Source organism: Selaginella moellendorffii, unplaced genomic scaffold (assembly GCF_000143415.4).
Source record: "Selaginella moellendorffii unplaced genomic scaffold, v1.0 SELMOscaffold_77, whole genome shotgun sequence".
Taxonomy (NCBI): domain Eukaryota; kingdom Viridiplantae; phylum Streptophyta; class Lycopodiopsida; order Selaginellales; family Selaginellaceae; genus Selaginella; species Selaginella moellendorffii.
This window is the reverse complement of record NW_003314338.1, coordinates 845,359-858,215: the sequence shown is the minus strand read 5'-3', so window position 1 is coordinate 858,215 and position 12,857 is coordinate 845,359. Positions and strand designations below refer to the sequence as shown.

Below are 12,857 nucleotides of genomic sequence, written 5' to 3'. Positions count from 1 at the left end.
CTCTAGTTAAATATTTTATGTTTTAAAATTTTAATATTACTTTTCAGATATTACAAGTATGCACGTAACCCTTGATCAGCATTCACAAGGTTGTGCCTAAGCGGTTAAAACATGTAGCAATATTTTAGTGGAGTGCATATGTTCTCAAGAACAAGTACAGGTAAATGGCTGGCTATAACATTTTTCAATCCAACGGCCATGGATGGTCTGCAGCAGGTCACTATTGATTGATTCACTTAATCCCACTTGCATTAGTGATGGTGGCAGATGGTTTTCATTTAATAATTCATTAGTTGTTTACAGTGAGACTAACAGATTACAATAGGTTGTTTTGATGATCTTGTGAGCCATTCATTTGCTGAACTTTTCCAGGTCAAGCCTTCAGTCTCTGACCTGGGCTTCCTATCCATCTCCCACACCTCCTTGTCACATCCTGGGTTAGAACCTCAATGCAATCCTCTCCTAGTTGTTGGTGTTTGTGGTGAGAAGTGTTATATCTCTATGGTGTAATTGAGAGTATGGTGTCTATGACTGAGGATCTCCATTTCTCATAGAAATTCACAAAGCCTGCTAGGATTACGTATATGTAGATCTGCACCGTTGGAGGGATTGCTAGGCACCTCCTATATTCTTTTGCGTTTTTTAAACAGTGGAGAAAGGTGTTGCAAGTAAGCAGCCCTGAAAATAAAAGCCAATATAAGACTTAATTCCCAAGGCAGTGAAGAACAAAGGCTGTATGACTGTCGCCTTGCTCTTGCCCCTGGATGAAGAGTTCCTAGGCGTGGAAGCCTATAGCCATTTATCTGGATGATGAAAGTTTCCTCTTTTGGAACATAAATAGCCTTTTGCATCTGTCTTCTCAACATCTTCTTTCTCTTGTCTCTTGAGAAAGACTAGTTTTATCAAAGGTGTCTGCTAACAACTATTATGTTTTCACAAGTTAATGTAGACTTGACTTTGTTGAGATAACCCAGGAAGTTCTATGGAACAATCACTCGAACCACCCCAATTCGCTCCAAAAGGGTGTAGTGTAGCATCCAAGAAGAAATCGCTCACAAGGTCTTTCTTGGTTGTATAATATAATTTTGGTGTCCCTTGCTACAAAGATTAATGCAAACATATGAAGCTGATAATGCCAATGATACTAATAGTCTTTTTTCTTCCAATTTAAAAATAAATAAATATTACAAATTCAAAAAAAATTTACCTTGTAATAATATAAAAATGCCAATAGAAATATTTGTAGGTTGTTTTAAAAAAAAAGATTTACAGATGATTAAGTTAGAATTAGTTAACGGAAACAAAAAAGGTTACCTTTTGCAGTTTTTTAACGTTTTTTTGTCAACCCTAAACCAAATGAAAAAGTCGATTGCCTCAGGGCCTCAGATGATAAAGCTTATTGTTCTTTTTGTGTGATCGATACGAGGGGGAGGGAGAGATGAAACAATTGTCCATGAAATATATCGTAAGACTCAACACAGCGTGGAAAGAGAGTGCCTAATCTTTCTTGAGGTCTAAATACTCCTTGTGTATTCCATCCTTGTTGATGACAACAATCTCAAGTCCATCTCCCTGCAACACCACACAAGTTTGCGTTGAGTTTCAAGCTCGCGAGACCCAGAAAACGCAATACGAACGGTGTATATCTGGCGCTCGGTAGCCGAAGCAAAAGTGTCCTTGACAATTTCCAGAGCCTCTTGTTCCGTGAGGGGCGTTGCTGTTTCCTGTAAACTCCCCGCAGTCAGCAACAGAGAAGAACGAATCGCAAAGGATTTGTCACCCTTGGAGGATAAAGGAGAGGACTGGCAGACTTGAGCTGGTTATCCAGAATCGGCATTATCAACTCTGCACCGCTTCCCTGGGTACTATATCCTGTCCGCTCGTAAGAACCAACAGCGTCATAAGTGTAGACACATCCCTTGCCTACAAGCCTCCACAAAGATTTAGACTTTGATTCTCTCTTCCAAACGTACCTTCGGTGTCTAGACCACCAAGAACGTTGAAACTGTAGTATGGAAAGAAGCGTTTGTAATAGAGGGTGTTCGACAGGAGCTGCGCCATCCCTGGGCAAGACATTGGTTTCCCGTGCTGATGGTAGTAACCCTGTTACTACCAAGAGAAACAAAAAAGCAGCGGTCTAAGGCGAAAATCTGGAAACAAAGAGGAACGAACCTTTTGCCGGGCTTCTAGATTCTTTTGCAGAGTTCTCACATCGGCCTGGAAGCCAGAGGAAGCCATGACCGCAGTGTCTGAGCTGCGAAAGATAGGAAGGAAAAATCACATTTTTTTCCAAACCCAAGAAAAACTTACAGCTTAAACAGCTTAGAATGGCCTCTGGTCAGTATGCTGTAGCCAAGCGACAATCTCGTGTCAGCTGCGACGATGCAATAATCCGATCCAGCAATCGCGACGCAAGTCCTGCGAAAATCCGTCCACGGGAAGCAAAGCGCGATCCAAGATCACTCACCCGCCATTGTTCTCGTAGGGGCTCCATGTCGCATGCTCCTTGACGCCGCGCGCCATCTCTACATCCGCGCTCGTCCTCTTCGCCACTAGGAGCGCCATTTTTCCACAAACCCTAATCCCTAGGACAACAAATCTCTCTCTTCGCACAAGTTACGGGCTGCTCACAGCAGGACAGTTTGATTTAAACTTTCCCGCATTTGCATTGAGACAATTCCTTTCCATACGTTCATGCTGTGCTGGTTGTCATTGTATGAGATAGAGATCACGCTGGGTGCTGACAATACCCTTATAAAGATCCAATCTTGTTTTTCATTCTATCAAAGAACTATAGCTTTTCTCATAATTATTTTCAGCTGTACATCATTTACAAAACTTAAACTCTACAAATCTAACTCACAAGAGGTTGTTTACAATAGCAGTTACACAGTTGGTTTGTCTCAACTCCTGCAAAATTGAAAGAAAGAAAAAAAAGTCCTATCACCATATCTGGGAGAACTTATCTCACCACACCATGCTTCTCATCTGAGGTGTGAGACTGTCAGTGATGGAAGTAGTCGGAGAGGATCCAACTTCCACTTGGTGGGGTTGTAAACTTGGCAACACACCCGAGGAGGAAAAGAAAAGCCAGAAGCAGTGAGGAAGAGAAGGAAGAGCTTTGTTGAAGGCTCTGTGTGGATGATAGCTGCCGTATTATAAGCTCGATTCCTTGGGGAGTTGATGCTCCTAGTGATTGATGGGCGTGAGTGCTCATGCTCCCGTGAATATTGTTTTCATTTTACTTTCTATATGGTTTTTCTTGTAACTCTCACAAAAACATATGGTTCTAATAAAATAAAACTAGGTGAACATGGTTTTTCAACAATGGTTATACATATAGTTTGCACATTCATAATCCCACATGATTCTTTTAAAGCATAGTAGTGAAACTGAAACTGAAACTGAAACTAGCTATTAATATACATAACATAAGATTTTATGAAGCTTATTATGCAATTATAAATCGATTTAATTTTTACTGTAGATAGCACATGATTTGATTTCTAGAATGTTTACAAAAAAACTTTTAAAGACTTTTTAATAGTTTTAGCGAAGTAATATGCTTGGATATTAATGGGATATTTTTGCATTTAGAATTTATAAACTTTGTTAAACACCTTTATATTCTACCGTCAAAATTAATTGGTTTAAGCTTTTGTACATGATAGTGGTTTGGTTCAGTATGCTTTTGGAGGCACACCACCCACTACATTCCATGCTCCACCTGGAATTCCCACTCTAGTACAAATTTCTTGCCGAAGATCAAGAGAGCCCTAAGTAGGAATCCAAGAATCGGGAAGAATCTGGAGGGAGAAGGATGAAATTAATGTGCTTCATCTTAACCACCTTTAGATAGATTTGGAACTCACTGTTACTTGCCTTAGGTCTAATGTAGCTTCCACATCAAACCTTCCTCCTTGTACAAGTATTCTAATTCAAAGTATATCTCCTGGCACGTTTATTTATTTCAAATTTAATCCATATATATATGATTATATTTTTATTAAATAAAAAACTATATATAATAGTAAGTACTATTCAAATAAACAAGAAAACTAACCATTTGCAACAAATTTGTGGCTTTCTTCTAAAACTAAACTATATTTACACACATGGATTTACAACATGGTTTCAAGGTCCCTTGCTACAAGGATTAATGCAAGCACTTGGAAGATGGTAATGCTACAACTAAAGATACTTGTAGACCCTTAAAACTCAAAATATAAAGATTTAACTTGTAATAATATAAAATATAATAATTAATAATATGCCACATGTATCAACAATTGGTTTCTTTTAGAATTTTACATCTAAGGATATATTTAGAATATTCTTATATATCATTTTAGGATAGTGAATTTACATGATACTAGCAAGGAATCCAGCTTTACTAATAAATAGAAAATTTGTTGCATTGGTGACATGAATCCTAGAGAATTTCCTTGTATACAATATTTTTCATGTAAACATTATGGTTCTAAAGCACACCTTGCACATTGTTTGATGGATATTATCATTTATTTCTTTGATGTTCCTTTAGAAAGTGCAAGTGTGGCTGAAAATTAATCTTGGCAACTAGATACTTACATTTTGTAGTGTTTGTTTTCGAGATTTGCAAATTTTTATAAAGAATACAAACCTTATAGAAAATAATTTCCGTTTAAGTATGAATGGTATGTTTATGTTAGTTGGTTTTAAAGAGATTTTGGTAGGAGGACTTTTTTTTCCTTGCAACTATTATGTAGAATTTTAACTTCTATAATATTTGGTAGTGCTTTAGTTATAATTATTTTACAAAGGCATTTTTTGGTGTTGATATGTATAACAACATTATGATACTTTTGATTTTCTTGTGTAGAGGCATTTCAAATGGTGTTATTGAGTTTAAAAACTCAATAGGAAATACATTTCTACAATGTCTACTTTTATATATTATTCTTCTGCCAATCATTCTTGAAAGGACTTAATCATTCACTTATAGAGAGAGATCATTTAAAGTTGTGAGAATAACTTTTTGCAATAGATTCAGGTCATTAGACTATATATGTTTTCCAAACACATGATCTATTAGAGGTAATTTTATAGCTTCTTAGTTTAATCCTTGTAAGCCAGGTAAGTTATTATCTTTAAGCCTCACAAGCCATCTAAACCAACTTTACAAGTTTCTACCATATTAGTGAGGATTGCATATTGTTTTGGACAATTTATGTGCAACAAGCCTTTTTTAAAACACCATCTATCTAAAATCTCCCTCTATTACTAATGTGATGCCCCCAAAACCACCGCTCCTTCGATGTCCAGCTGCGACAAGAGAACCATGCAGCCGTTGGGCATTATCCTGGTGATCCGGCCGCTCCTCTTCTTGCACGGCCACTCAAACCGTGGACTTCCCCGAGCACAGCAGCTTAGTCACACCATCTGCCCAACTCTGAGCGGCTGGATCTTTGCGAGCATGGTTGGAACTCCAGTCCAGAGCATGTCGCAGCCAATGAACGTGGCTCTTCATCGTGTTGGATGCTGTGAATGATCCCGATACAGGACAGCCGACTGCCCAAGTAGTGGTGATCCTTGTTTGTCAACCTGTGAACCCACTCCCCACCAGATCCACCTCATCCGGGCTCCCTTCCCAGAGGTCCTGCGAGCTGCAAAACTTCACCCGGACCACGATCTCTTCCCTGTCAACTTTCACCACCATGCCCTTGGCGTTGTGCGGTGTGTAGCGCCAGCAGCCGCGCCTTGCCTACTTCTTCACTGTGACGTGATCTCTGGCTTGTAGCGGGTTCTTCGCAATTTTTTATGTCATGCATGACCCTTTCGACAGCTTTAAAAGCTTGAATGGGTATTATGTTTATCTCGTCCCATATAAGCAATTCAACTCTCCTTACGACCTTGGCAGGTGTTGAATTTTCTTGCAGATTCAAGGTGCATGTTTCTGTAATTGGTACCAATAGCTTAAATGTTGAGTGAGTTGTTTAGTCTATATAAGAAGAGTACTCACTATTCTGTCCATTTGACCTCTAAGACTTTCATGTCATAGCTATGACATACTTTATTAGTGTGTTAAAAGGGTATAGTTTCTTTGTGCCTTTGACTCCATCAACAAAGAATAAATTGTTTATTTCTTTTTGTTTTATATTGCATTCAAGACGTTGATAAATATGTGAAGTTGTTCTATATTTTCATTTTGGTTTCAGTAATTCAACTTCCTCAAGCATGCATAGCATACAACTTGTTTAGTTGTTGTTTCGTTGTCAGAAGTTTCTTGCCATGTTCTTGGAGTACTATCGACATTTCATGCAATCTATATTGCATTGCTCTTTCATAGTTGTTATGAATTTGGTCTTCACACATGCCTTGAATTTATCCCATAGCTTGTTAGATGATGTGAGCACTCATGCCTGTCAATTGTTAGGAGAAGGGCATCAAACCCTAAAGGACTTAATTGGATCTACCTTATATTGTGATAGCTCTTATCCACACAAAACTTTCAACAAACCTCAACCTTCTCTTTGCTTCTTCTGGCCTTTTTCTATGGACCCTCTCTAGCTACTTCCATCACTAACAATCTCATGCCTCATGGTGTGGTGAGAGAATTTCTCCCAACTATGGTGATAGGACTTTTTTCTGTCTTCCAATATTGCAAGAGTTGAGACAAACTAACTGTGTAATTGCTATTATAAACAACCTCTTTTGAGTGACATTTGTAAAGTGTAAGTTTTGTAAATGATGCAAAAGTGAAAATAATTATGAGAAAAGCTATAGTTCTTTGGTAGAATGAAAAACAAGACTAAGTACTATTGAGAAGTAGCTCCCAAACACTTTCCTAGCACTGCTGGGTGGAATTTATTGGATGTGTGCAGTGAAGCACTGGCTATAAGTGGCCTTGGAATTGTGGAGTGTTTTGACAGCTGTGACTGCTAGTGATTACTTGCATTTAAGCATAACACAGATGGAATATTAAAATAGATTTTTAAGGAATCTTAAGTCGTCCAAGTAAATTAGAGCAAGTCAAATTTGTTTTAGTAAAGCTTTTGCGGTCCATCCTCGGAGGTCAATAAGAGCTGGTTACAAAAATGCTGCCAGTGTCACCACGAATGCTACGACGAGTAGATCCTGGTGCGGTGCCACCTCAGTGTCTCGTCGACCATCTGAGAGCAAGGCTCCTTTAGCAGCTGCAGCAGCGGCTCAATCAGCCCTGCTCTTCCTCCTCCTCCTCATGGCAGGAGTTGCAGGAGTGGCAGCGATTCCTTTCGTGGGGCTCGTGTTGGTTATTCATGTCCTGCTGCTCCTGGTTGTCCGGTCTTGCCTCCTGTTGTCCCTTTCTTGTTTCCTGCTCGATCTTCCTTGTCACTCGTAGAAACATCTGTGGAAGGGTTCTCCTCTTCATTCCAGGCTTCCATTTTATCTCCCTTCCAAACTTCCACGCGATCGTCATCGTCCTCTTCGATCCCAAGCTTCGAGCGATTCTCAAAAATGGAACGCTCTCCATGCATCTTCTTGAGCTCCGAGAGCTCCTTCTCAGCTTCAGCCAGTAGCTTGTGCTCCTCCTCGGCGGTCATTGGGCTCAAGTCGCCTTCCCAAACTTCCACTCTCTCGTCTTCCTTCTCCTCTTTCTCTTCGCCTCGTCCAATGGTCGAACTTTCCCTTTGAGAAACTCTTCCAGCGAGGATTTTTTGGAAGAAGATTTCTCATGCTGCAAAGTTTCCTTTGCTCCCAGATTGGATGACAAATCTTTCTTCTTCTTCTCTAGCACAGCCATGCTGTATCCGGCAGTATACTCCTCTAGCAGAGGCAACGCAGCCGTCGTGTATGCAGCGAAATCGTCCTCCACATTCTTCTTCCTGGATTTGTTCTTGGATGCCAAAACAATAGCGCTAGACCCTGCGCGGCCAATCTCTCTGGCCCACATTCTCCTGTAATCTCTGCCCTGCACGCAGTTGGGATTGCAACGGGCAGGAGCTTCCATCCGCAGCATTGAATTTTAGGGCTCTTCACTATCCGAATGTACTAATATTTTCTTTAAAAAAAACTTTTAGAATCTTTGTCTGAATAATTGTGGCCTTTTTCAATTCAAAACACAAATATATCAACCTTTTTACTTTGAGCATGCACATGAAATTTTACTTCATCCAAAACTGACTGCAATGGGACTAGTGACCATATACTTTCCGTTGCTCCATATCAGCTTCCCGAAAACATCATTATTAATGTTTGAGTCGTCCTCCACTCTAAATATCACCTGGAATGCTTTCGTCTCGCCCTTGTGCTCGAACCGCAGCACCGATGGATGAACCGACACCGACACACTCTCCGGTGCCTCAATAGATGCCGTATAGTTTGTCGCATCATCGTCCACGTTCGTCACTCGCCTGTGCACGACTTTGCTGCGGCTCAAATTGGAGATGGCAATGGATGGATAGTTGAGGTCTGTGGGATTGTCAGGACACTTAGCGGAAGTTTGCGTGAGGATCTGAAGTTCAGTCTGGTTGTATCCCAGACTGCAGAGATATCCAATGTAGTCTTGCTCATCGGCATCATATACTAGGCCAGGATGTGCAGCGGCATTTGGATTTACATGCCCTCCACCAAAATCAAAGGGTGATGCGGGAGCTAGTGATGAATTCTTGATTGATTCACTAAGATTATCAAACCAGTAACCTGTTTAGGAATAATATGTATATAACTTTTTTTCAAGTTGTAAATTACCTGTTGTTACTATGGCTGATTTGATTGCAGCTGGACTCCAGGTTGGACGATAGGACTTTAGTAGCGCAACAATCCCACTTACATGAGGGCAAGACATAGAGGTTCCAGAAACAAGTTTATATGGTACTTTAGAGTTATTGAATTGTGTGTACGCTGCTAAAATGTGTACTCCTGGAGCTGTAATATCAGGCTGAAAGAACAAAAGTCTCAAAACAACTAACAAAATAACAATAAAAATATACCTTGAGTATGTCTGCATCAACCAGGTTGGGACCAGAGGATGAAAATGCTGCCATGAGAGGAGCAGGCTTTTGATTTGTCAATGAAATCTGATGTTGTATCTGCGCTACAGGAAACCTAGCACGCACAAAAGGCTAAATAAAATACAAAACATAAACATTTTTACCTTGTAGAATTTATATATGAAAAGATGGCTTCTCCAGCTTTTTCATCAACATAAACTGAAGGAAGAAACTCATTTCCAGTATCTTGATCAACTTGAGTCGAGTTGCAAAAGATAATCCCAGCTCCACCAGCACTAAAAACTTCTAAAGATTGGAACGCTGGATGCATCCGCCCTCTCAAACATGCCACAATCTTTCCTTGGACTTTCTTGGGATCCAAAGACCCACTCAAGCACAATTGCCTAATAATATCATCTTAATTCGTAGCATTAAGGATGATTGTTTTACCTGGCTGAAAAGCTGGAGGTTGGCAAACCAACATTGGCACCCGCAGCAAGATGATACCACCTCTTTCTTAATCTTTTCTCCGTGAAACTAAAACCCTGGAAACCATTTCAAATTAGAATTAAAATTCACACTAATACCCGAAATGATTCATTGTTGCCAAGGAAAAGGTCTCCAAAGTAGGCTCGATCAAGAGTGCTCGCTCCAACAGTAATGATCCAGGGTGCTCCATTTTCCACTGAGCCAGGTCCCAGAGTTTGTTGACTGTTTCCAGCGGAAGCCACCACCACAATGCCTTTCTGCATGGCATGGAACGCTCCAATGAACGTAGAATCAAGGAAGTAATCACCCACTGGACCCCCGAAAGACGCAGAAATGATATCCACACCATCGTGGATTCCCATATCAAATGCACTGAGAACGTGAGCGTCTGGGCAGCCGACCCTGTCATCCGTGATGTTTCTCCAGCATATCTTGTAGATTGCGAGATGTGCGTCTGGAGCGCCACCTTTTGCAGTGCCTTTTGCGTAGCCAAGCCAGTTTGCGTTTCTCACGAATCGGCCTCCGGCAGTGGAAGCCGTGTGAGTTCCATGGCCATTAACATCTCTTGGAGAAAGAATTTCTCGGTGTGCTTTTGCATAAGCCTCGGGACCATCCTGTAGGCCGTGAGAAAAGAATCTGGCACCGATAAGTTTCCTGAAAGATAAAAAATTAACGAGTTAGCATGTAGCTAGAATTTGTGATTTCTTATATTTTACTTGTTGCAGTGAGAAGCGTTAAATTTCTCTCCAGTTTCGCATGTTCCTTTCCATCTTTTGGGGATTGATTTCATGCCGTGATCCAAAAAACTCTTGGACTCGGGCCACACTCCTGAAAAAACCAATATTATTACAAATAAGAAAAGAAGGAAGAGGGATTTACCTGAATCAAAGACACCGATAATAACGTCTTTGCCATATTTTGTGTTGTGCCATAGCCAAGATGATTCAGTAGATTCGCTAGCACCAAACAAGGAGTTCTCTCCACTTCCATAGAGGCCGAGAAACTCCCATGAGTTTGTGGTGTGGATCTTGCGGATTTTATTGGGAAAGATGGACAACACATTTGGAAGGCCTGCAATTTTGGGAAGAAAAAAAGAAGAAAGAAGGATAGACTTTGGAATAAATTTATGTTTACTGGAAATTTTAGCAGCTTGTTCTTCTGTTAGTCGAGCTGAGAAGCCACTGAATCCATGCCTGTAGCTAAAACCCAGTGATTCTCTAGCAGCCTCGTCACTGGTATAAACGAATTTGGATGAAGTTTTCTTTTATGATCAAAGTTTTACCTTCCTAGAATATCCCGAAGGAGTGCGTGATGAGAGCTAGTAACAGCTTCTGGATGGAGGGATTTATCGACATTCCCCAAATAGACAATGTGAGTGTCTCCGTGATCTCGTCCCTGGAAATTCAAAGCCATGGGCTAACACTACGAACACAGAAGAAAGGCTTAAAACCTGAGAGATTGAAATGGCAGTTAAACTCAGAAGAAAGTATACAATGATGGAGTGCGCCATGAAACCTTTAAAGTAGTGTGTTGTCATTTATATTAGAGATGCCGAATGAATGTGTGTAATGCTGACGCAAAGCTCATACTGGGTCACCTTTTCTTATTCTACGATGAGATGAAATACGATTAATTCAGAGGAAATTGTCAAGAACATTGCATTTATCCAAAGGTCGTCAAAGTGGACAAAAATGATTGACTCCTGTGCTACAGATCTTTTCATGAAATATTATTAAGATCATGCAAAAGGTTTAAAGAGTGGTTTCAAGCTTGTGATAGGATACTTTCCATTGCTCACCATAGTTAAATGGAGTTGCAAGAGCTAAGGATGAACTCTTGATCTGTTCTTTCTCAGTAATTGGTGTGTCTTATGAAAGAAGAGATTTCATCTATAATTTACTGATCTAGATAGGACAGGTAATACAATAATCATAATAATTATGTCTAATTACTTTGTAAACTGAACTAATATAATTTGTCAACTTGTGCAGACTGACTTCATCTCAAATAAGACTTTCGAGAAAATAATTTTTTGCCATGTGAACAAAGAAAGATTAGATATTTACAGCTGTCTTGGACTGGTAAGTACCCTGAACCTGTCCTCTTAAGCTCATTTGTTAATGAGGATTTGTCGAAAGGAACAGGAAGCTTGACTAATTTCAAGGTCCCTTGCTACAAGGATTAATGCAAGCACTTAAAAGATGATAATGCTACTACTAAAGATACTCATAAAGCCTTAAAAACTCAAAATAATATGCCAATATAAATAATTTGCTGCATGCATCAACAATTGGTTCGCTTTAGAATTTTATATCTAAATTAGTGGATATATTTAAAATATTCTTAGATATCATTTTAGGATATGAATATATCTAATATTCTAGAATAATAAATCCATATTTACTAATAAATAGAAAATTTGTTACACTAGTGACATGAATCCTAGAGAATTTCCTTGTATACAATATTTTTCATGTAAACATTATGGTTTTGAAGCACACCTTGCACATTTTTTGATGGATATTATCATTTATTTCTTTGATGTTTCTTTAGAAAGTGCAAGTGTGGCTGAAAATCTTGGTAACTATACACCTACATTTTGTAGTGTTTGATTTGAAATTTTTTATAGAGAATACAAACCTTATAGAGAATTATTGTTGTTTAAGGATGAAGGTATGTCTATGTTAGTTGGGTTTAAGGAGATTCTTGGTAGAAGGACTTTTTTTCCCTTGCATACTATTAGAATTTTAACTTCTATAATATTTGGTAGTACTTTAGTTATAATTAGTTCACAAAGGCTTTTTTTGGTGTCAATATTGTATAACAACATTATGATACTTTTTCTTTTCTCCTATGGAGGCATTCCAAATGGTGTTACTAAGTTTAAGAACTCAATAAGATGCTCTCAAATACATTTCTATGATGTCTACTTCTATATATTATTCTTTTGCCAGTTATTCTCCAACGGACTTAATCATTCACTTTTACAGAGAGATTATTTAAAGTCGTGAAAATAACTTTTTGCAATAGGTTAATGTACATGTTTTTCAAACATATTATCTGTTAGAGGTAATTTTATAACTTCTTGGTTTAATCTTTATAAGCCAGGTAAGTTACCATCTTTAAACCTCACAAGCCATCTAAACCAGTATTTTTCTTTAGAGTTCATCCCTTATGTTTGTGTGTAATGAGAACTTTAAAAGTTTCTACCATATTAGTGAGGATTTGATATTGTTTTCGACAATTTATGTGCAACAAGCCTCTTTTAGAACAAGTAACATCTATCTAAAATCTCCCTCTATTACTAATGTAATGCCCCCAAAATCTATTTCACAATTTCTTATGTCATCCATGACCCTTTCGACAACTTTAAAAGCTTGAATAGGTATTATGCTTATCTTGTCCCATATAAGCCTC

The 12,857-nt window shown here is 39.0% G+C and overlaps 2 protein-coding genes across 2 annotated transcripts; both read right to left on the bottom strand.

Annotated features, from left to right (window-relative positions):
* Positions 1-1,432: 1,432 nt before the first annotated feature.
* Positions 1,433-2,594, bottom strand: LOC9642488 (proteasome subunit beta type-1). The gene is made up of 7 exons (XM_002986874.2): positions 2,468-2,594; positions 2,311-2,418; positions 2,173-2,254; positions 1,974-2,103; positions 1,781-1,923; positions 1,638-1,724; positions 1,433-1,572 (listed from the first exon to the last, which is right to left on the bottom strand). Exons 1-7 carry the CDS (start codon positions 2,563-2,565, stop codon positions 1,498-1,500), a joined length of 723 nt encoding a protein of 240 aa, XP_002986920.2. The 5' UTR covers positions 2,566-2,594; the 3' UTR covers positions 1,433-1,497.
* A 4,973-nt stretch (positions 2,595-7,567) lies between these two features.
* Positions 7,568-10,853, bottom strand: LOC9642487 (subtilisin-like protease SBT3.13). Its single transcript, XM_024660761.1, has 10 exons — positions 10,723-10,853; positions 10,575-10,672; positions 10,320-10,511; positions 10,157-10,268; positions 9,539-10,094; positions 9,402-9,496; positions 8,952-9,066; positions 8,710-8,899; positions 8,144-8,661; positions 7,568-7,930 (listed from the first exon to the last, which is right to left on the bottom strand). Exons 1-10 carry the CDS (start codon positions 10,851-10,853, stop codon positions 7,568-7,570), a joined length of 2,370 nt encoding a protein of 789 aa, XP_024516529.1.
* Between the last annotated feature and the right edge of the window lie 2,004 nt (positions 10,854-12,857).